At 49.6% G+C, this 23,582-nt stretch overlaps 1 protein-coding gene across 3 annotated transcripts in view; it reads right to left on the reverse strand.

Moving 5' to 3' along the window:
* Window positions 1-2,443: 2,443 nt before the first annotated feature.
* The window catches only part of iqsec2b (IQ motif and Sec7 domain ArfGEF 2b), a gene marked incomplete at its 5' end in the record, with an annotated part of 27,438 nt that continues 6,299 nt past the window's right edge, over window positions 2,444-23,582 (reverse strand). Inside the window, 14 exons of one of the 3 annotated variants that reach the window (XM_084480192.1) lie at window positions 2,444-4,222; window positions 4,778-4,827; window positions 5,075-5,251; window positions 5,491-5,652; window positions 5,750-5,849; window positions 6,027-6,152; window positions 6,728-6,867; window positions 7,312-7,478; window positions 7,747-7,869; window positions 8,230-8,391; window positions 8,548-9,638; window positions 10,164-10,484; window positions 10,973-11,261; window positions 18,684-18,875. In XM_084480192.1, coding sequence (XP_084336318.1) covers window positions 3,038-4,222; window positions 4,778-4,827; window positions 5,075-5,251; window positions 5,491-5,652; window positions 5,750-5,849; window positions 6,027-6,152; window positions 6,728-6,867; window positions 7,312-7,478; window positions 7,747-7,869; window positions 8,230-8,391; window positions 8,548-9,638; window positions 10,164-10,484; window positions 10,973-11,261; window positions 18,684-18,875 — 4,285 coding nt within the window. In that variant the 3' untranslated portion in view covers window positions 2,444-3,037. Of the gene's footprint in view, window positions 4,223-4,777; window positions 4,828-5,074; window positions 5,252-5,490; window positions 5,653-5,749; window positions 5,850-6,026; window positions 6,153-6,727; window positions 6,868-7,311; window positions 7,479-7,746; window positions 7,870-8,229; window positions 8,392-8,547; window positions 9,639-10,163; window positions 10,485-10,972; window positions 11,262-11,513; window positions 11,641-18,683; window positions 18,876-23,582 lie in introns of those variants that run through there. The other 2 variants (XM_084480194.1, XM_084480193.1) reach the window with 2 other exon arrangements.

Below are 23,582 nucleotides of genomic sequence, written 5' to 3' on the forward strand. Positions count from 1 at the left end.
TAAGTCCCGCCCTCTCTTGCAGCTAAACCCATGTAATAGAAAGTCCCGCCCTCTCCTGCCAATAATGGCCACTTGGAGTATCCCGTTCCAGGCGTTCCAACGTGAACGCATGGGAACGAGGTTACCACTTAAGAGCAGGGACAAGGACAGGGAATCATGGACTTTCAAAGGGTCCGTTCATAGATAACCCAACGCAATTAGAGAATATCACCATATAAAATGTGTGTTTCACTCTGTTAACACACATTTATATATGCTTGTACTCTACTAGGCTTACTACTTGTCTGCATTGTACGTGGCTCATACATTTTCAATATGGAAATCGCCACAAAATGATGGGTAGAAAATCAATGAGACAGCACATAGGCCTACTATTTTATCTCTGTTACAGATGGACACCTCACTCGTTAAGTGCAATTGTTAAAAATGTAACCTATTATTTTATTACTACACGCTTAAAGCTTGTCTTAAATTGTATATAGCTTTCACTTCGTTTATGACTAGGCCAATGTGCTGCTTTCAATTTGTGTGTTGACCTTGGATATTTGGAAGACATTTAGGCTACATGGACATGGACAGGCTTATGTTGGCCATAACAGGACCATGCATATAACAATATTCTCTATATTATTTGGCTTTTTATTACCAGACTTTCGGATTTTGCCTGTTTAACAGATTTGACAGCTTAAGAAAATGGGTTGTTTAAAATGTCTCAATACACATGCTTGCTCTCGGCCTAAGCCAAGTTCGTGAATAAAAATAAACATAGGCGTTTCACTGCAAGGACGCTTTTTTAATTTAAGCAATAAATATTCACATCTCTTTCAGCACACACTTGATACATTCACAAATAAAAATTCTAAAATTGTATATTTAAATTGGTGTCAATAGGTGCCCTAACATATTATATAACACTTGTAGGCCTTTATCATGGTAGTTAACCTTCTGTTTTGAATTAGAGAAATGAAAAAATGATTTTAATTTTGGCCTACTGAATCTACTTTCATGTCTTTTGCTCATATATACATACCTAGTGGCACTCACATGCACGCACCTGAAACAGAATAGGAGTCATTTACCCCAAACCAAAGCCTATATGTATAATATATTATGTACATTTAGGTTTATACAGTACAATCCATTCAATAAGTGCAGATATACCCATGCAAAAAGAGCCAAAAGAAAACACCATTGAAGCGATAGGCAGAGCAACAAGTACTGAAAAACATTTACATTTCACATTCCTAAATCTCGCCAAATGTCACAATACACTTTATTTCTTGAGGTCTTTGATGTGCCTTCTTCTTCTTATTCTTCTGCATCTCAATAAAGAACTTCATCATCTTCAGATCCTAAACCAGTCTCCAACCACATACCTTTCCCTAATAAGATACACCATTTAGCTCGGTAATCAATGGCACTAATTTCCGGCCTATCTCGGTGTACTGTTACACGTTAAAAAACGACTCTAAGCACAAGAGACTGCACACCCAGGAGGTACTGAGATAAAGAAAAGTTGTCTTTTACATTCCACACGCGGGTCATGTTGAACTAGAAACCCATTCAGAAGGGGCCAGGAAAATGTCCAAAAGTGTAAACAGAGATCTTTAAAGAATGATTGAAGCAGGGGGATAAGAAGAAGGCCATTGCTGACTTAAGACATCACTCGTGTGCAAAAACACAAAACTGCGTTTAAAAGCGTGCGTTTTTATAAAGGCCTAGAGTGTCAAAACGCGCAACAAGTTGGTTTTAATGGCTGTAAAGAGTCGCCTCTGAAGGAATGATGGCTTCCTAAATGGAACATAGCTTCATAAATCTATGGCAAGGCTGAAGCCCTTTTCTTTACATGGAGCCATATACAAAACTCTAAAGTATCTTTCTCCCCAAGAGCTCATGTGTGGTTTGCAAAAATAATCTCCTCACTCAACACAAAAAGGGAGGAAGGAAAAGGTTCCACCATCCAAAAGGTCCTCAATCTCATTCATAATGTTTAAACCATTAGGATTAATATTGACCAAAAAATAAATGGCAGTCATTATAGTATGGAAATAATCTCCCTACACATACAATAACACCCTCAAGCAGTTGACGTGAGTTGAGGGGATTAATATGTGTGCATAAATGTTCTATAGTCATGTACAGTCAAACATCTCTGATATAATTTATCACTGATCAAAACATTTATCAAACAATATTCATCATACTCAAAGCAGGTATATAATAATATCAATACAACAGCGAAAAAGCTTCAGAAACATTCAAATAGATTATTGTTCATATAATTAATTCCCACTTCCCAAACGAAATGTTATTCACTAATAAGCCACTTGGCTTTTGTCAACGTGAAAGCGACTGTAGCGCAATAGACCATGGAGCCCGACAACGTGCACAGGCCTAAAAACTTTGGGACAGTGCAACAAATCCGAGGCTCAAAATAGAGAAAAGTAAAAAGTCTTACTGGTAAGCAAAATCTGAAAATAATGACAGACACTAAGAGGCTAACGAGATTATTGCAGATTTGTGTACGTTTCTTTGCAATTATCTGCAAGAACTCTTTACAATGTCAAACGCCCAAATAAACATAATCATTATTTTTAGTTGTCTTTTTTTTTTACATCAATAAATAAACGGCTTGTTACTTATATATTTGTGTTGGTTCCAACACTGCCTCGCCTCTCACAAAGTCATAACGCTGAAACAGTCAAAGGGGCCAAATTCTTGCACATTCAACTAAAAATAAAGATATATGGCTATAGCTTTTATTTATTGTGAACGTGTTCTGACGTCAACGTGTCTGTGTGGGGCCTCGGTTTCGGTGAGTCAGTGTCTGAGCACGGGAACAAACTTCCGCGCTACTGGCCAACGCTTTACATATGCGGGAAGCGGAGGTGAAAGTAGCAGAGGCGGAGCAAGCTGCGTTTCCTCTTCTCGCTCGCCCCGCTGCTGTCGGTCCTCGTCGACCGGCTCCTGGCTCTGCTCCTGCTCCCCGTGTCGTCTGCCCGCTCTGACCTCTGACCCCGGGAGCCCCAGCCCCTGCTCAGACCACGGTGCTTATCCGGTTGATAGCTTTGGATTTGGAACTGCTGCTCCCGGGGCCGGTAGGACCCGGCCCCATCCCCTGCGGGCCCTGCTGAGGCGGCCCGGGGTGCTGAGTGGGGTGAGGGGAGAGAGGTGTATGAGGGGTAAGGGGGGAGGAAGGGGGGGGTAAAGGGGAGTGTGGTGGGGGAGGAGGGATGGACGAGAGCGGAGGGTACTGGGGCAGATACTGGCCGACGGTAGAGGCGGGATGTGCATTGGTGGTGGTGGACGGGTGGTGGTGGTGGGGCAGGGTGCCGAAGATAAAGTGTGTCTGGTGGACGGGGTGGGTGACCGGGTGCGGGGTTTGAGAGTGACCGGGGTGGGTGTGGGAGTGTGCGTGGGGGTGCGGCTGGGAATGAGACAGTGTGAGAGGCTGCTTGGTGCCAGGGACGCCGGCCCCTCTGACAGAGTGTATGGGCTGCGCGTGGTACAGGCCGAACTGCGGGCTCGGGGATGGCTGGGAGTGAGGAGAAAGGGGGGGTGGACAGCCCACCACCATGTTGCCGTACCGACCCGGCAGCCCATGCTGGGAGAGCTGGGAGAGATGCGCCAGCTGCTGCGCGTGCGTGGGCCCAAGCGGAGGGCGACAGGGTAGCGGGCTTCTCTGTATAGTATGAGTGGGGACGCCCTGCAAAGGGGACGGGACAGTTTGTACGTGGTAGCGATGGTGATGGTAGTACGGCGGTGGCGGCTGCACGGCGGCCGTGTGACAGTACTGTGCATGTAGGGCCTGGATCTTGGAAGGCCCCCCGTCCAACTGGCACAGGGATGAAGGGGAGTGAGGAGGGGGACCTCCCGTAGTCGGTGGGGGGACAGGGGCGGGGTAAGGTGGCCCCGGTGGTATAAGGGGCGCCGGTGGTTTGGCGCGTTTGCTCCCAAACAGGGACCCGAGGAAGGAGCCACTGTTGTTGTTGCTGCTCACCCCCCCAGGTACCCCCCCCACCCCTGATCTCTCTACACTGCTGGGGACCCCCCCCACTCCTGTCCCAGCAGCGGTGTGTTGTTGCCCCGGCCCACCCCCCACCCCCGATCCGGGGCTCAGGATGGGGCGATGCGGCCGGTAGTCTTCAGTTCCATAGCAGCCGGGGACCACGCCCGGAACGGTGTAGCGCTGGTGAGGCTGCGGGCTGCTAATGATGGATCCCTGGGAGGGGAAGAGGAGGAATTCAATGCTTTGGATGATACCAACGCGCCCACCTTCGTGGGGGAGTCCCCCGGAGCAAAAGAACCGCCTCCATCGCGCCTCCAACTTGTCGTCAAACACAAAGATGCAAAGATCAGTATCATGTACAGAGCATGCTCGGCCTTGTACCTTCCTATTTCTAAGTGGCATGCAAAGAGTGTTAGTATTACTGCAGGCGTGTGCAGGCATGTGCAACCAAGAATACACACACACACACACACACATACACACACACATGCACACACACCCACACATGCACACGCACACACACACGCACATGCATGCACACACACGCACACACACACGCACACACACACGCACGCACGCACGCACGCACGCATGCACACACACACACACACACACACACACACACACACACACACACACACGTATAAACACACACATGCATAAATAATGCAGTGCAAACACAGCACATGCTGGGGTGGGCTGTATTAGGGGTTGTTAAAGGTGAGGTCTGTGGGGGTTAGACAGCCACGGCTAGCCACTCAGACTTACTTCCATGGTACTGTCCAGAGAACCAACACTGTTCCTGCGACCACGTTTCCCTGCACCCCACCAGGAAGAGTCGGTCAGTTAGTAAAGAGTGAAAGAACAGAATGTTCATAGGCGTTTGTTTTACATGTGGTTGTTGTTGGGACATTGATGAGGTGGTGTCTGAATGGAACCGATGAAGAAATAGAAGAATATGAAGCAAGCAGAGGAGAATTTGATCCCAAGTGCTCCCCCCCAATCCATTGGTAGGAAAATAAATTGGATCTGGCCCGTATCACCGAAGAGACTAGTCTCTCTCACCTGTGTCCGATAGGTCCCTGAGAGATGAGCTGAGGGCCGTGCGTTTGAGGCCTTCGGCGGCTGAATAGTTGTCATCCAGGCTGGGCCGTCCCAGAGAGCCGTTCACCACGTCCCCCTTCACCATAGCGCTCGACAACAACCCAGTACGCATCACGCCTTTCTGCTTCTCCAACTCCGCTGTGGAAGACACCAGAGAGCCATTAAAGGCTTTTTCCAATCGGTTCCACCCAATAAATGGACAATAATCTCAAAAAAATTATAAAGGACACCACCAAGGACTAGTTGTCATTCTGACTCCTCATAAATAAAAATTATACTTAGATACTATACTATACTATACTCACAGAATAAACCCACATTGTACTCGGACTTTGGCGTTGTAGTGCACCACAATGACCAGCAGGTGGGGTACTTACACTCCACTCGGTATTTCTCCATCTCCTGAACTTCAGCAATGCTCTCCCTGAGGTCGCTGACGAAGCGTGTACGGTCCTGCTGACTGGGTGCCAAAAAGACGATGAGCACTTTCCTCTCCCCGCCCAGCACCGCTGAAGTCAGGCGAATACCGTGGGGGTAATCTAGGAGGTGAAGTGTGTTTGTTTATTTCAACATCCAAACGAGAGGGGCATTAAGAAATTGTTGAAACTCGAACTTTTTTTTTAAATTGTTGCTCACAGGAGTTCTGGAACATGTGCACTTGCATCTCCACCAGAGGGAACGATTGTCTGAAGCTGTATGTCACTGAGGTTTTCTTCTTCTGGAAGATCTTGGTCACCTGGTGTTTGACAAAGATAGGCCAGGGTTAACATCTGCAGAAGACACTAAATGACCAGACATTGTCATCAACGTGTAGCCCTAACACATTCAGAAATGTGACCCATGCAGTATATAAATCCCTCATACCTTTGCATGCAAATGGCGTCCTAGCTCTTAAGTCTGCAGTCTGTCTTACCACAAGGAGGTCGTTGAAGAGGAAGACCTCTCTCTGGTGCACTCCGGTCCTCTGGGGTCTGTTGGGGTCAGGCACCTCGTAGAGCTGGCAACAGCACACCAGCCTGCGGTGAGGCAGCGACAGCACCTACACACACACACAGCTGTCATTTATTGGGGACATGAATTGCTAAGCATGTGATCATATGAGAGGGTGAGAAGATGGAATATGGAAAGGTTTGATCATAGAAACAACATCAGACATTTGGAAATACTCAGGGTCTATGTATTTATGATATCACATTGGAAACTCATCAATATTGTTTAAAGAAACAGTAGTTATTATATATTATATATTTGGAGTGTTATTTGTTATAAATGCCATAGCCATTCTTTACTATATGTGAGTGAAATCTGTGAGGATATCTCTGTATGAGCCAATCTCTACATGAGCCTCTGTATGAGCCAATTTCGATTTTAGACCAATCCCTGCTTATTTTTTGTCCACTCATCTCTTCCCTTATTAATTCAGGGAATGAAGGGAGGGAGGGAGCAGAGAGTGAATTCAAAAATGTATTTTCTCTTCTGTTATCTCTTAACAACTCTCAAATATGATCTACTTTACCCAGAAACATAATTTTAGTTTCTTATTTTCTACATAGAATCTGTTTCGAGGCTAAAAAGACCTGGCTCTGGCTACAGTGATTCAAATGTAAAGCTCACAGGCTTCTTGCCCACAATGACTCTTTCCACGGCCTGGACTTGGGACACGTGGTCATCGTTGGTCCTCAGCTCCCACTTCTGAATGCGCTGGTAGATCCCAACGAGCAGGTCCCTCGGAATGTCTTGACCATTGTCCACCCCTTGAGGTAAATAGGGAGGTTATGAGTTAAACCACCTGTTTCCATCAAGTCTGATCAGAATTACTGAAAGCGATCACAAGATGGATGTCAAGCTTAGTTTTACAGGTTTTTTCCACACTAGAGGGAGCTGTGTTCTTTAGAAACCAAGCATGATAGAAAAGGAAACCTCAGTCCGTGTACAAAATACATGTTGATGCTTTTCTAAAGTGAATAAGTCAACTTTTTTCCAATACTGCTGACAAGATCCAGAGTTTCATAGTTTCACGTGAATAGTAAAAGTGTGAATTGTAACTAATTGTAACGAAACAGTTTTGTGGTTAAACATATATGATTCATCAAGTAACTAAATACAACCATGGCATGTTGAATCTATCTCAGACTTGCTGGTTTTGTTTGGTGTGTTTAAAAATTTAATTTTGCAGAATAATTCAGCTTTTGCCCCACCTCTCAAATTCTTGATGAAGTCCTCAATCTTCATCTTCCTCTCGGCCTTGACGTTGGGGCTGTACATGTCCGTGTTGAGGAGGATGATGGCGAAGGCCAGGATGAAGATGGTGTCCGGGTTCTGGAACTGGCGAACCAGCGTTGGGTTACACACACAGTACCTCTGACTGTGTGGAGGACAGGAAACAAAGATCATAACTCAATGAGGGGATTCAGCACCACAGTCTAGCACAGTACAACATTATACCTTTGATCAAAGCTTTGATACAGTCTTACACAATACGAATGCATTCATTTATATGCAGTGGCATGATTTGAAACCGTAACCGCTGTTAACGGCTTTAAAAATGGGGTCACACCGGAACACAGCAGCTGTGTGGAGCCCCATAGCAGCCCCCTCATGCAGCAACGTCACAGCCAATGTCCCAAACCCACCTGAAGGCCTCGATGAGCCTCTCCACCTTCTGAGCTTCTCCCTGGACCTTGATCTGGGCCTGGAACTTCCTCAGGGCGTCGTCCAAGTCCATACCGGAGAAGTCCATCTCATCCACCACACAGCTGCACACACACACAAACACACGCACGCACACACGCACGTACCCACACATACCCACGCATGACCCACACAATGTACACCAAGACAGAGTAACAAATTATGCCAAATTAAGGACCAAAAAATAAATATTTGTGGGTGGTTGAAAATCCTCTTGCATAAAGAGATAAATGAACCATCCCACTTTATTATTTTAAGTATTATGTAAATGGTCTTTGTGTGATCTTTTAGATGTTAAAGAAATCTAACATTTACAAAAATGTAACCTGAAGCATTACTGAACCCTGAAAAGAATCCCTTTGGTTTCACTTCTCACTCGCTTACGCACTCAATGTCTCAGGTTCGCTTCTGGCTTCCTCACTCACTCCAAAACATCCTTGTTGAACTGTTTCTGCCGGTTGCCTAGGAACTCCCCAATCATCTGTCTGCTGAGGCCCTTCCTCTCCAGGATGAAGCGAGCGATCCCCACCGGCGTGTCTGACACAAAGCCCCTCTCTATCAGGTACTGGATTCCTTTCTCTGGCTTCCTGTTGGAGGCAGAACAAAGTTCCCATTCAAAGCTGAACGGTCTAAACGCATTCAAACGAGACATTTATCACATTTTCTTGGACTACAGCGACTCTCTACTTCCATGTATCTTTGATCTTACATCATCGGTATTCCCCTGAGCGAGTCTCCCTTACTTGTTGAAGAGGTTGAGGCCGATGCGGTACTGCCGCCGCTGCACCACGTCGTTGTTGAACGGCGGCGAGTCCCAGCTGTGGCGGCTCTCCCGCTGGTAGGTCTGCTTCCCCAGCGGCGGCAGCGGCTCCCGCAGGCTGTCCTGCGACGAGGAGCCCGAGCTGCAGTTCACCGTCTCGTTGGAGTTGGTGGTGGAGTTGAGCGAGTCGTTGTCCCCGTCGGAGCAGCAGGGCTGCTCCAGCACCCCGGGGGGCAGCGCCGGCGAGGAGGACGAGGACAGCGGCGTGGTGGGGGGCTGCTGCGGCGAGGACGAGGAGGACGGCGTGTCCGGGTACTGGTGCTGGTGGTGGATGGGGTGCTGCTGCTGCTGCTGCTGCTGCTGCTGCTGCTGCTGCTGGTGGTGCTGGTGGTGGTGGTGCAGGGCCACGTGCTGGGGGATGTGCGTGGGCAGGGGCCGGCCCACGGCGCGCGTCTGGCCCTGGGCGGTGGCGGTGGAGGAGGGCCGGGGCGTCATGCTGGGCGAGTGTTTGAGCGTCCCCTGCGGGGAGCCGGCGCCCGCCCCGGGCTCCTGCTCGTACACCAGCTGGCGGCTGAGGGAGCCGCGGTCGGAGCGGTCGCTCATGTCCACCGAGCTGTCGCTGGGCGGCTCGATGGTGAGCAGAGGCAGGTGGGCGCCCCGCAGCCGGTAGTCCCGGCACTCGGTGCACGGGGTGCTGCGGCGGCTGTTGCTGCTGCCGCCGCCCTCCGTGTCGCGGCTGTCCTCGCGCACGGCGCCACCGCCGCCGCCGCTGCCGCCGCCGGGGCCCCAGTACTCGGTGTCGGTGCTGCTGGGGGCCCGGTCGAGGGACAGCGGCGAGGAGGGCATGCAGTCGTCCATGTAGAGGGTGACGTCGCTGTAGGACGTGGCGGTGCTGTCGCCGTGCATGCTGGCCCGGGCGCGCTCCCCCAGGCCCCGCTGGGAGGACGGGTTGCTGCTGCTGCTCCACACGCACTCGCCGAAGTCCCCGCCCTCCCGGCTGCCCTCCTGGGAGTCGTCGCGGCCCGTGGTGCGGCAGCTCAGCGCGTCGTCGATGGAGTCGGCCAAGGACTTCACCTGCAGGGGAGCGACGCGGGACAGGGAGGGTTAGCGCTGGAGGTCCGGCGCTGATGCTCAGCTGTCTCCCTGTTGGAGATGATTGACGGGCTTTCGGGGCGCATGACGTCGTCTCTCTTGTTGTTCAGCGCTTTTGTCACTGTGTCCCCGGGAAATTATCTTTTAATTACGATTTAATCAGTACAAAGATGGTTACGATTATGATTCTCTTACTGAAAAGAATGACGTCTGCATATTTGTATATGTGTGTCTGGTGTGTGTGTGTGTGTGTGTGTGTGTGTGTGTGTGTGTGTGTGTGTGTGTGTGTGTGTGTGCGTGCGCGTGTGTGTGTGTGTGTGGTTGTGTGCGTGTGTGTTTATGTGTGTCTGGTGTGTGTGTGTGTGTGTGTGTGTGTGCGTGTGTGTGTGCGCGCGCGGGCATGCGTGCGTGCGTGCATGTGCATGTGCGTGCATGTGTGTGCGCGCTCTCGTGCGTGTGCATGTGCATGTGTGTGTGTGTTCCTTTAAGGAGACTCAACACGTTCACCTGCTTGGAGAAGGAGTCCTCTAAGTGTGTGTAGTTGGCGGGGCGGTCCACGTCGGGCGAGTGCGGGGGGCCGATGGCCACGCTGTGGGTGAAGTTGGTCTGCGTCTGCGCCTGCTGCTGCGGCTGCTGCCGCTCGTCGAAGGAGTACTGCAGCCGCATGTTGGACAGGATGATGCGCCGGGTCATGCGGCTCTCCGACGCCGAGCTGCGGAGACGCTCAAAGTTCTTGTTCATGCGGTACTGCCGGAAGGCCGTCTGGATGGTCTTGGCTGCTCGGCGGCTTACGAAGGAGCCGCCGTACTTTCTCTCCAACATCTCCACCTGGGTGGGGGGGGGGTGGGGGGGGTGTCAGGTGGGTAACGTTATAGGATATAGGACACCAGTGATATCAGTACACTGGTACTTAGCCACTTTATCATTTTTCAATTTACACTTTACACTTTATCATTTATAATTGATATTGTTTATGCCGTCTGTTTTGTTTGCCCTGTTTGTTTTGTTTGTCTTTACTTTAGCGTCTATTTTTGTTTTCATTACTACTTTGTATTTTTATTGTATTGCATTTTATCCTGTGTTTTCCATTGCTGCTGGGCTATTGTAACAAAGGGAGTTGTCTATCTATCCAATCTAATCTTATCTTAAAACTGAACTACCCTCATGAAACACCTTCACGATCAAATCATGAATATTGAATTTAAATTTTGAATTTCATTGAATTTTGGACGTTTTTATAGGTCAGCAATGGCATTTGTACACATCGGGACAGCAACGATGTAAAACACAAGCGCCGTGGTTGACGGCGGCCATACCTTCTTGTCCTGCAGGTCTGTGGAGAGCTCATAACTGTCCAGGGCCTTGCATCGCTTGTTCTCCTCCTCCTCTTGTTTGCGCAGGGCCAGGCTAGCGGGCTGGTGCCGCGTGCGCAGCGCCCAGGCCAGGCCCACGGAGCCGGGGCCCGACACACAAGGAGGGCCCCTGGGTCCCAGCGGGCCGACGCTGTCAGTGTAGAGCTCGGGGCCCCGCTGGTAGGACGAGGTCTGGATGTACGAGCCGTCCGTGTGGGAGCCCGTGTCCGGGCACCTGGAGTCCACTTCCACACTAGAGGAGGAGACGGTACGAGACGTTATGGTGGTCATGGTTCTAGGGAAAGTGGGACGTCAAACAAGATCAATAAGCCGTCACACGTCATACGTTCACATCATCAGGTTTGGTTACGTCATGCTTATCAGTGTATGAGACAGGAGGAATCTGGACACACAGGGCTTTACTCAACCGGTTTACCGCACTAGATTCAAAGCAGTAGTTTAATCCCTTTACAAAGGACATCATAGTTTGAGACAGGGCACTCACATGTTAGCATCACTGCGGCGGTGTATTTCATATCTCCTATTGGACCTCATAAGGAAAGGATGCCACGCCGGGCAATGGTGCAATGAATTAGACCTCTATGTCTTCTGTGATGCGTCTTTAAAGGAAGGACACATCCAACCTGACACGTGCAAGGAACTTTTGAATCAGATCCAGAGAGAAATAAAACTTCTGGCAAATGTCAGACAAGTCTGTGATAAGAATGTTGCATTGCGTCAAAATAATGTTTTGCCTGGGAAATGATTTAATTTTCCTTTTTTAACCACAAGCTTCGATATGCGTGAGTGAATGTGCCTCTTACTAACCGTGTCTCTCTCTCGCCTCTATTAACACATTCAAATCTCCCCAAGCTGACAGGAAATACCTGGTTGAATATTAAACAAGTGCTCACTGAGCAGGTCAGCGTCAAACAGGAACATTCTATTTCAAGGAAGCGACTGAACACCACAGCATAACTGCCACACTCAAAACCTCTCTATCTACTAATGAGGTGGTTTCAAACACTGCAGAACCTCACTTTTACCGCCACGACCAAAACTGGAAATCAAACAGCCTAGATCTAGACTCTAGTACAGTCTACCAATCAAAACATCTGGTCTCAAAGAAATCCAACAGGCTGGCGTTTGTACGATGTACGGTGTCCTGATAGGTACTTGTGGTCTTGTGGCAAAGGATTCCATCCAAAGAGTGCCTCTAGTCAGTCACTCAGGGCTTTAAGAGCCTAACCCTGGTGACAAGGCTCCTGCCTGCATTTCCTCCCTAGCCACACCCCCATCCGTCGCTTGAGCCCTGTCCCGTAGCGAGACAAACACACTGAGGGGTGACGGGCGGGGTCAGTGGAAGTGTGGACGCCAGCATAATGATCAGGAAGTGTACGCGTATCTCATTGGATCTTTCCTTACTTACAATGTGCACTGTAATGCCAATAGGAGGGCTGGCAGGGGATAACATCTAGCCTGTTGGATAAATGCCTTCATGAGGCATTATTCACATGAAGCCAAACAACATCCACCTCCTCCTCGACTCGCTGAGTTTCAGTATTGCTCACTTTAGCCGCTTCATCGCGGCTAAAGTCTGCCAACAACATAACTAAACAGGAAACTGTGTTTGTATGTCATTGGCAGAAGAGAGACAACGAAGGCCCATTTTGTAGGAATGATTTCCATGCAACAATAGTCATTTAGCTGATAAAGAAAAAATGTGAATAAATATAGCTTATTAGAGCAGAGAGAGAGAGAGAGAGAGAGAGAGAGAGAGAGAGAGAGAGAGAGAGAGAGAGAGAGAGGGGGGGGGGGGGGAAGAGTCATGCACTGTGCACTGCTCGGTCAATGGACAGGACTTCCTGTACCGACAAACAATGCATAGCTTAGCTAAATAACGACAGTGAACCCCGGGCAATATGTTGCATAACACACGAGGAGCAGATATAAATAAAAAGAGCTAAACTCTGACACCTGCTGGCGATCCATATCGTAGATGCATCCAGTTGACACTTGCATAATAAACACAGGTGGTGAATGCATTTGGGCTCGCGACCAACAAAATGATTTATCACATGATGCAAGTGCTAATACAAGTGTAGCTCTGCTTTGAAAAGCTTGCTCCATCACCGAGTGTGTTCCCGCCCTCGCTCCTTAAATAGAGAAATCACGAAGATCGGGTTGCTTGGTGACGGTTGCTGTGGGGCCTTTGTGGGCGGCGAGGCAGTTGTTAAGGTTGAGACGCAAAGTTGCCATGGCAACGCCAAAGCCGGTTTTTTTTTTTCCCCCCCATTTATATTGGGTGTAGAAGATGCGCAAGCCGCCCTTGACAACATATCTCACCGCATCCATTTATAAGCACAGATATAAACAAGTCGCTGGGAACAAGCCGGGTACATCTGGACTATTTCCAGCTTCACTTTGCAACATCCAGCCGCTCACAGCTGAGAGTGTCCTTCAGAGTGAGTCAGGCGACCCGAATCTGAAGGAGCGGAAAAGTAAGGGCACTCTGTGGCCGGGCTGCCAACAGGTGGGGAGAGGCCTGACCCCGCGCCGACCGCCCACTGTGCACATCAGCACAGCAGATGGCCCTTCCTCTCCACCCGGTGCCCACACTGATGAGCTGGAGGAGCACACACACACACAAGCCCCACACAAGACGCCTTTCTGAGGCTTTTTGAACCTTCTCCTTACTAAGAGTAAGAATATTAGTTGCAACCGTTTTACCATCTTATGTAATTCCGTGAAATGAATACGGTAACCGACGTAGTCTTTTGCGAGACACTTTTATCCAAAGCGACGGTAGATCTGCGGTGGTGGATAGCGGACGGTGGGGATCGGACCCACAACCGTTCATCTGGGAGAGGAACACGTGACCATTTCTGATCAGCCTCTGGTGATTGACTTGGTGTATCATTGACAGACACGTTCTCCAATTCATACACACACAGTAAACAAGATGAGTGTGTGAGAACATGTAACGGCAGTGCATCCTACCATATTCAACATTAAACAGCATTAAACAATACTAAACAACAACAAAACAATACTAATACAATACTAAACAATACTAAACAACATGAGCCACTGGTACTAAACAGACCATAACTCAACATGAGCCACTGGTACTAAACAGACCATAACTCAACATGAACCACTGGTACTAAACAGGACCTTAACTCAACATGAACCACTGGTTCTAAACAGACCATAACTCAACATGAACCACTGGTACTAAACAGGACCTTAACTCAACATGAACCACTGGTTCTAAACAGACCATAACTCAACATGAACCACTGGTACTAAACAGACCTTAACTCAACATGAACCACTGGTACTAAACAGGACCTTAACTCAACATGAACCACTGGTACTAAACAGACCTTAACTCAGCATGAACCACTGGTACTAAACAGACCATAACTCAACATGAACCACTGGTACTAAACAGACCATAACTCAACATGAACCACTGGTACTAAACAGACCATAACTCAACATGAACCACTGGTTCTAACCTTTCCCTCAACATGAACCACTGGTTCTAAACGTTCCCTCAACATGAACCACTGGTTCTAAACTTTCCCTCAACATGAACCACTGGTTCTAAACCTTCCCTCAACATGAACCACTGGTACTAAAGAGGACTTGAACTGACTCTCATTTGTCTTGGCCGTGCAGCAGTAGGACGGAGGGTGAAACCGGGTGACAGTTGAGCTATAAAGGGTGTTGTATAAATCATGAGTCCGCAGCTGGTATCTGCAGCTCATCACTTATGCAGGGGAAGCCTGTCTTCCTATTACACTTGTCCCTCAGTGCGTGTGTGCGAGTGTGTGTCTTTGAGTGAGTGTGTGTGTGTGTGTGTGTGTTCTCTCCGGTTGCAAGACCTCAGAGTCCCAGGCCCTCAGTTGTATCCCCATCTTGGTTCAACCCGGGGCGTTCCCAGACGGAGCGCTCTCTCCCCAGGAGCAGGGTGGTTGCTGGGGAACGCCGGCGTGGCGGAGGAGGGAGCAGGCCCTCACAGTCACACACACACACACACACCGTCTGCCTCCTGTACGCGTCTCCATTATTGATGATTGGTCACTTTACGATGCTGTGTGTGTGCGTCTGTGTTGTTGTGTGAACAGACAATTTGCTGATTGCGCTGTTGAGACCCCAGCAGGACTTTGAGCCCGTTCCATTAAGCCGTCTTTTGTGTGGATGTTGATAATCGCTCGCATCGCACACCGCCTGTTAACAGCCTTTTCATACCATGGCTGGGGCGCCCTGGCACACAGCAGAGAGCCATGTTCTCTGTGTTATTCAGTGATTTTCAATTCAGCCCATCGGGGAGTCAAACCTAGAGGGAACAATCGGCTCATTCATGGATCAAATCGCAGAATTCCTGCCCCGCCAACACACCGTCTCCAGCCGCCATCTGAGGCCCCAGCACACTGTACACTCTCTGCTCTCGTTTGTCATATGCTAGTCATGTTTCAGACTCCGTTGCGATGGGACAATCCCACATTGTTCCAGAGGGCATGGTTTTTGCCGTTGTTTTATATAGGTCAGGTGGTTCAGTGGTGACATCTTACTTACGCACCCCATCTTGTGCTGGCTTTATATGTCAGGCGCGGGCTAAATGGCGTGCACTTTTGCCCACCTATTGGCATTACCGGTTCAGTGTTCCCTTTGATTTCAGCTCCGCTCCAGAAATAACAATCCGTCTTTAAATGACACTACTTTGATGCGTCAGGTTTCTCGTGCGTAATGAAAAGTAACCAAAGGTCAGTATGGTGAGCAGACTGCAGGTGAGTCCAGGAACTGGAACAGAATGCACACCACCATGTCAACCCTTATATATCTCTATCTCTATCTCTATCTCTATCTATATATAGATATATTTATCTATATCTATATCTATATATATATAGTATTAGTATTATATAGTATATAGTATTATGCATCCATATCTGTTCTCTGTGTGTGTCTGTGTGTGTGTGTGTGGATGCTCACAGGATATCGCCTCAACCAAACAACATGGACACGGATAAGTGACATGCAGCGTTCTTGTGTTGTTATTCTGGCAGCTTTCAAGTCAAACACAATGTTAAAGTGGAATAGAAAGACTGAAGGTTCTTCTTACCATACTGAACTGTCACAGGAAGATCCCAGTGAATAGAGCTCCGAATGACAACACCAGCTCTCTCTCTCTGTCTCTCACACACACAGAGACACACACACACTCTGAGCACTAACTCTACACACTTTCAGATTCACTCTGGCTCACCCTGTATAGCTGAACAGGTTACATTCCTGACAGTCCTCAGACAGCTATGAACTACTCAGTGTCTTGAGTCTGCCCAGCCTCTGGCCTCCTCCCCTTCTCCTCCCCTGGCCCAGTGTTTGGCTCAGCTCAGTGACACGCACACACACACACACACACACGCACACACACACACACACACACACACACACACACACACACGCACACGCTCTCTCAAGGATACACAATACCCAACCTAAACAAACCCAGCAAAAACATGACACGGCAACATTGGCCGATGTTGTCACAATGGACAATGTACAACAGCAGAGGACATGTTTATTTCCAAATGTCTGCAAGGATCGCTTTACAAGAGAGATTGTTAAGTGGTTCAAAACGGTTCAATTATTCACCCAAGTAAAGTAAACACGTCACCTACTGTTAAGAATGGGCCATCTAAAACCATCGCTCGCTGGGCATGCCATGCATGTATGGATGCAGCTTTTAGGAAACACAAAGACGTAGCCAAATTTGTCTAACCAAAGCCGTCTCTGTGACAGAAATATATTACACAACAGAATATAACATGCAACTCACATATTTTCTGATGACTAGCTACAACGTAATTTTAGTAATTGACAAATGAATTATCCCACTGGATTAGCATGATTAAAATTATGTAAACAAACACGATGATAAATCATATCAATGCCTCCTTAAGTACAACATTTAATTAATAATTTACACAGAAATATATTCTAAATTAAAATGGCTAACATGACATGATGCACATGAATAAAAAGAAGCGAGTGCTGTGCATAGAAGATGGATTACTAAACCAGTTCAATAAAGCGATGCACATGGCCCTCCCAGTAATGAGGAAATGTAACACAATACGTATACTACAATTTGTTCTGACAGTCTGATACACAGCTCGGGGGAAAACCAGTAAACGGAGCAGTCAACAAGTGCAAGAAACACACATCACACTTCTGATAACACAATTGACTGAAGAGCGCACACACGAAATCCAAAACCTCCAAATAAGACGTCTGCATGCATTTTTAGGGAGACTGGGATCCAGCCGTGACAGTGAGGAAGCAGTAAAGTGTTTATAGCACTGATCCACAGGTAATGTGGTGTGAGGTCATCGGGAGGAGGGGCTACTGCAGCCCGACGGGGGACAACAGAACTGATGGGCCACCTCCTCATCTTCCTCCTCTCTTGGAGAGCGACAGCACGGAGAATGAGGCGGAGCAGCAGAGGAAGCAGACACACCAAACAGACAAACAAACAAACAAACAAACATAAAGACAGAGATAAACACAGTAGCACAACGTTAGCATAGAGGGCGGCAAAACAGAAAGACAAAAAGACAAACAGCACAAAGAAGCGCGAGAAGACCAGTCCAGTCCAGCTGGAATGTAGATATGTTGCATACATCATAACTCAAGCATATCAATCTGGGAGGAATCCATGCGTTCAGAGGAGGGAAGGACAACCACTCTGTAGGACTGGTCTGTGGCAGTAGAGGGCAGTGTTGGAGCACCGTGCAGTGACATGATGAACGTCAGTCACTGAAAGACGTGGGAGAAGGGGAGAGAGGAGGTGAGAATTGCCCAGGTTTACTTGTGACTCAGTCCATGTAAGCCCCCTCGCCCCCCTCCCTCCCCCCTCCCTCCCCCCTGTGAAGAATATTGCTCACCTTTCACTACCCTCCATCTGTACTGCTCTCTACCGCCTCTGTGTTTGCACACACACAAACCCACACACAAACGCGCATGTAGACACACACGCATGCACGCACGCACGCACAAACATGCATGCACACACACACGGATGCAAACATACACACATGGACACACACACACACACAAACAAACATGCATGCACACACACGGATGCAAACATACACACATGGACACACTGACACACACACACACACACACACACACACACACACACACACACACACACATACATACATACACACACCACACAAACACACACTTTCCCTCCAGCATCCTCCCCAGGTCCACAGAGGCACAGACAAACAAACAGAGAGAGAGACGACGGTGCAGGGCTCCTTTACTGATCACACCTGGCTATGAGCTGCAGGAGGCCTCAACAAGAGCCTCCTCCTGCTGGGGGAGGAGGGAGTCAGGGGAGGGGGGGCCGCCAGGGGAGGGGGGGGAGCAGCAGGCAGAGCGGGAGAAGCAACAACAAGCCGGGGCAATTTAAAGAGTGGAGTGGCGTGTGTGTGGACCACGGGGGACACTGGGGGTTGGATTCTTCGGGGTTCTTGCAAATGCAAAGCTTGCAAGGGGTGTCTTTCAGCGGGTGCAGGGGATCACTCATTGGTCGAGGAGAGGAAAGGGGGTGTGTCTACGTCACCGGGCCGCGGCGCGGCGGGGCCCTTACCTGTCCGCCGCCCCCTGCTGGTGGTGGTGTGTGTCGGCGGCGGAGGGGCAGCAGTACTGGTGGAGGCTGACGAAGCTGTGGAGGGTCAGACTGTGGGGCAGCGGGGGGCCGTAGAGGGGGGGCCACGGGTGGGCGGAGGTGGGGGTGGACGGGGCCGACACGGGCTGCCCCGAGATGGAGGGCGGCCGGACACTGACGGAGAGGATGGAGAAGACAGAGGCATGGGGGGGGAACACACGCACACACACACACACACACACACACACATAGACACACATAGACACACATAGACACACACACACACACACACATAGACATAGACACACACATACATACACACACACACACACACACACACACACACACACATAGACATAGACACACACACACACACACACACACACACACAAAGACATAGACACACACACATAGACATACACACACACACACACACACACACAGACACACACACACACACACACACACACTTTGACACACACATAGACACACACACAAACACACACACACACACACACTTTGACACACATAGACACACACACAAACACAGACATACACACACACACACACACACACACTTCGACAGACATAGACACACACACAAACACAGACACAGACACACACACACGCACATAGACACAGACACACAGTCAGTCAGTGATAAAGAGTGACAGCGAGAACATTGAAGTAAAGGCAACATATAAATCATACGGTGACAGAAGCAGTGATGTAGTAGATGAATGCGGGATAGGAGAGAGATAGGAGCCAGCCGACGTGTAGCAGATGAAACCCCTCGCAAACAAGTGAGGTGAGGAGAGGTTTTCTCTTTGTTGGTCAAATTGCACGACTTAACCGGAAGGCAGTGAGACTGACTGGCAGTCCTGACTTGCCGATGCAATGCAGGTTTTGACGGTGTTGAACATATTGCTAAAAGATAGCAGTCTGAGAGGGGCGTGGCGGAGGGAGAGTGGAAAAGGAACGCAAATCCAAGGTGGTTTGATGGGAAAGAGAGAAAAGCAGAGCAAGAGAGAGAGCTAGAAGCGTGGCTGGGATGACAGTGTGAGAGAGATAGAGAAAGAGGATGAAAGAGTCTATTATGTAACCAACTCAAGCAAAAGTATGGATTTCTACAACGCGTTTAAAATGCAATGCTGCCCTGGGTTATGCATGTAAAAGTGGAAGAGTGTATACTACATGCCAGCCTTCTTTCCAGATCCTTCCCTCTACTCCAACAGTAATCAGTGGAGTTTCAACTGCAGGATGTGAGAGTGAGTGAGTGAGGGAGGGAGGGAGGGAGGAAGGAGAGAGTGCGGAGGGAGGGAGGAGTGAGTGAGTGAGTGAGTGAGTGAGTGAGTGAGTGAGTGAGTGAGTGAGTGAGTGAGGGAGGGAGTGAGGGAGGGAGGGAGGGTTGGAGGGAGTGAGTGAGTGAGTGAGGGAGGGAGGGAGTGAGTGAGGGAGGGAGTGAGGGAGGGAAAGAGGGAGGGAGGGAGGGAGGGAGGGAGGGAGGGAGGGAGGGAGGGATTGAGGGAGGGCTAAAGGGCAGCAGCGGTGGGGATTAACATGTAAATGGCAGGCTACTGACTGTGGAGCCAGCTGCTGTGAAGGACACACACCCCCTGTTTGTGAGGCACAGCGGAGACGCAGCGAGCGCTCAGAGGACACAACGCAGAGAGGGTGAACAGAGGAGTCACAGAGGCAGACTCAAACTGCCAGACCTGAAAACCAATGAATGGATGAGGACATGAATGAGATGAATAGGGATGAACAGATCGGCAGAGCATGAAATGCAGCAATCAAGTCATGTTAAGAGGTTCCCTACTTTGGTTTCATGGGAGGCAATGCACCCATGGCTTACATTGAGATGTATGTTGAAAGTTAAATGGAGGGAATCTAATTAAATCAGCATGGGGGGGGGGGGGGGAACGTCATTGTTCACTGGTTGGCGTGCACTGTACAGGACGTGAGGAACCAACCGGAACAGGATCTGAAGAGATAAGAGCGCTTCAGCGTGAACGCTGAGTAGATAATGGAGCACGCCGAGCACTCGTTTGCTTTAACAAAGGTGATAAAATGTTCAAATTAAGTGTGAATAACCTGTCGGCGGCGTATTAAATGGAGTGAAGACGAGCTCCCTTTCTATTATTAGGGATTACAATGCTGTAAGTTTAGTGAGGAACCCTGGAAAAAAAGTGTGCTGCCGCAGAAACTAAGCTCCTGATAATTATCATTCTACGCCAACGCATTCAAGTCGGAATACCAGGGGAGGAGGCTGGATCTGTGTTTGCCTCTGGGTCCCTGGGAGATTGGGTTGTGTGTTTTCTTCCATGATACGGCCCCAAACGATTTACATGGCTCTACGAAGGTAAATAAGACTCTTAACCAGCTGCCTCTGGAACGGCGGGCTGTGAAGAGTATGAGAAACGCTTTATTATGTAAGAGCGTGTGCAAGCTGTGTCGGCATGAACTGCCATCCCACACGGCCAGGATTGGCCGATGCCTGTACGCTCCCTGCAGTGTGCAGCGCTGACAGACTCTCCATCTGCATCTGCACCGTCGCAGTCAACCACTTCCGCCTCGCCTGATGACTGCATGACGACCGGGCGCGCGCGGAGACGCCATGTAAAGACGCTCAGTGTTGCCGTGGCCCCCCCGGTCCCACGCCGCCGACGCGACCACGATACGCGGTCTGCCCGGCCATCTGCGTCCCTGCATTCATTCATGTCTGCAGCACACGGCAGAAGCAGCCGGAACATATACTCTACAACCATTAGACCCATGCACAAACAGCTGAGAGGATCAGAGGTCAACGGTAACCCCCGCACACACACACACACACACACACACACACGTACACACACACACACACACACGCGTGACACAAAGAGGCAAAGGTCAGATGGACGGCATACATGGCGTGCTGCACTCCAGCGAGGCGTACCGATGGCCCAGAGTCTAGGAGAGAGTGGGAGGAGAGAGGAGTGAGAGAGTGGGAGAGCGTGCTACACGGAGAAGGGCAAAGGGTGGTGATAATCAGGAGCAAAGAGGAACAGAGGAACAGCTAATTGAGGGTGCCAGTGTAAGCGCATGGGTGTGTGTGTGTGTGTGTGTGTGTGTTTGGAAGGGGGTGAGCTGGGGAGCGGTGGGGATGTAAATAGGACGCCTGCTGGGGTGGTAGACTACTTCCTGTAACTCACACGCAGTGGGCGAGGGAGGGAGGGAGGGAGGGAGGGAGTGATGTCAGTGTGTAGGTGCAGCTATCTCTAAAAGAGAAAACAGCATTTGTGGACGAAGGCATCTGCCGTTGTGTGCCGTACGTAGCTGGGCTCTGCGCTGTGTGTGCATTCCAACCGTGGACAAACAACATGGACGCAGCGCCGGGGGACCACCCACTGACTGACACACGACGGCGATGAAGCCGACGATTTTATCGGGTCACGGGCGCCGCCACTGCTTCAGATCTTTGCAGACAGAAGCAGACTTTTGTATCGAATAAAAGTGTCGGGACCTCTGGAAAGACATAACACAGAGGTGACTTTATTGATTCTGGACAAAGAAACAAAAAAAAACGTTATTCACTTTGTATGACAAGAATAAATCACAATTCTCTCATTGCCAATGGGGGCGGTTATTTCTGCATCCAACCACTGCAAGTCCACCTGTGGGCCGGTAGAGGAACTACAGCCCAGTCGCCTCCAGCAAGGCTCCACACACACACACATGGTTAAAAACACACACATACACACACACACACACACACACACACACACACACACACACACTTGACTGAATAATGAACCCCTGAGGGCACCAGCTCTGGGTCACAGACCACATGTGACAGGGACAGGAACGGGCTGGTTTTCTGAGGCACAGGGCTCGCAGGGAGTCTGATTCCTCCACAGTCTACAAATAAGTGAGTGGGCGGCTGTTGCGTCACGCCACCTCCTCCAGAGAGTGACCTCACTGACTCCTGATGACAAGGGGAGACGGTTGATAATCACCACCCCTCACGCACACACACACATGCCAATCTCACACACGCTGCACTACACATACACACACACACACACACACACAGACAGGTACGCACACGCACACGCACACACAATGATGTGGCCTCAAGTTAGGTGTTTTTCATGCTCCACACTTCCCATTCTGAGCTTGAGTCTCCTGCTGCTTGGCAACAGCGTTTACTGCCTGTGTGGGCGTTTGGCGTTCACTGCCGGGCGAAAACACCGACTGAGGAGGGGCACGCTTACAGTTACGACTTGACTACGTATTCCAGCACCTGCTCTACGCTGTGTGTGTGTGTGTGTGTGTGTGTGTGTGTGTGTGTGCACGTGCACGTCTGTGTGTGTGTGTGTGTGTGTGTGTGTGTGTGTGTGTGTGTGTGTGTGCGTGCGTGTGTGTGTGTGTTTTGTGTGCACATATGTGTTTTCCTTAAATAGCTCAGATGGAAAAATAGGCTGCGTTTGAACAGGGATTGCCAAAGCAGGCATGACATGATGAATTCAATAAAACCCTGCCCACATTCATGTTGATAGTGTGTCTTATAAACCGGGTGGTCCACTGCATACTAATTCACAGGATGTCCGACCAGGGCCGCTAGAGCAGAGCCGTCCACTTCCTGTCCTCTCCCGTCTTTTCTCTCTCCGGCATTCAATCCGGCCTCTGTCTTTCACCCTGCTCCTGCTCCCACTCCTACCCTCTCTTCTTCTGCTTCTCTCTCTCTCTCCCTCTCTCCGTTCTGTCTCTCGCCCACAGAGTTCCTCACAGAAGAGCGCACAGTGTTCCCACGGTAACCAACCGTCTCTCTACAGCGCTCGGGCGAGCACCGCGCGCGCGGCGCGGCGTATCTGAGTAACATCCGGCCTTCCGAGTGCC

The sequence above is a fragment of the Micromesistius poutassou genome (assembly GCF_964030765.1).
Source record: "Micromesistius poutassou genome assembly, chromosome: 15".
In the NCBI taxonomy this organism is placed as follows: Eukaryota; Metazoa; Chordata; class Actinopteri; order Gadiformes; family Gadidae; genus Micromesistius; species Micromesistius poutassou.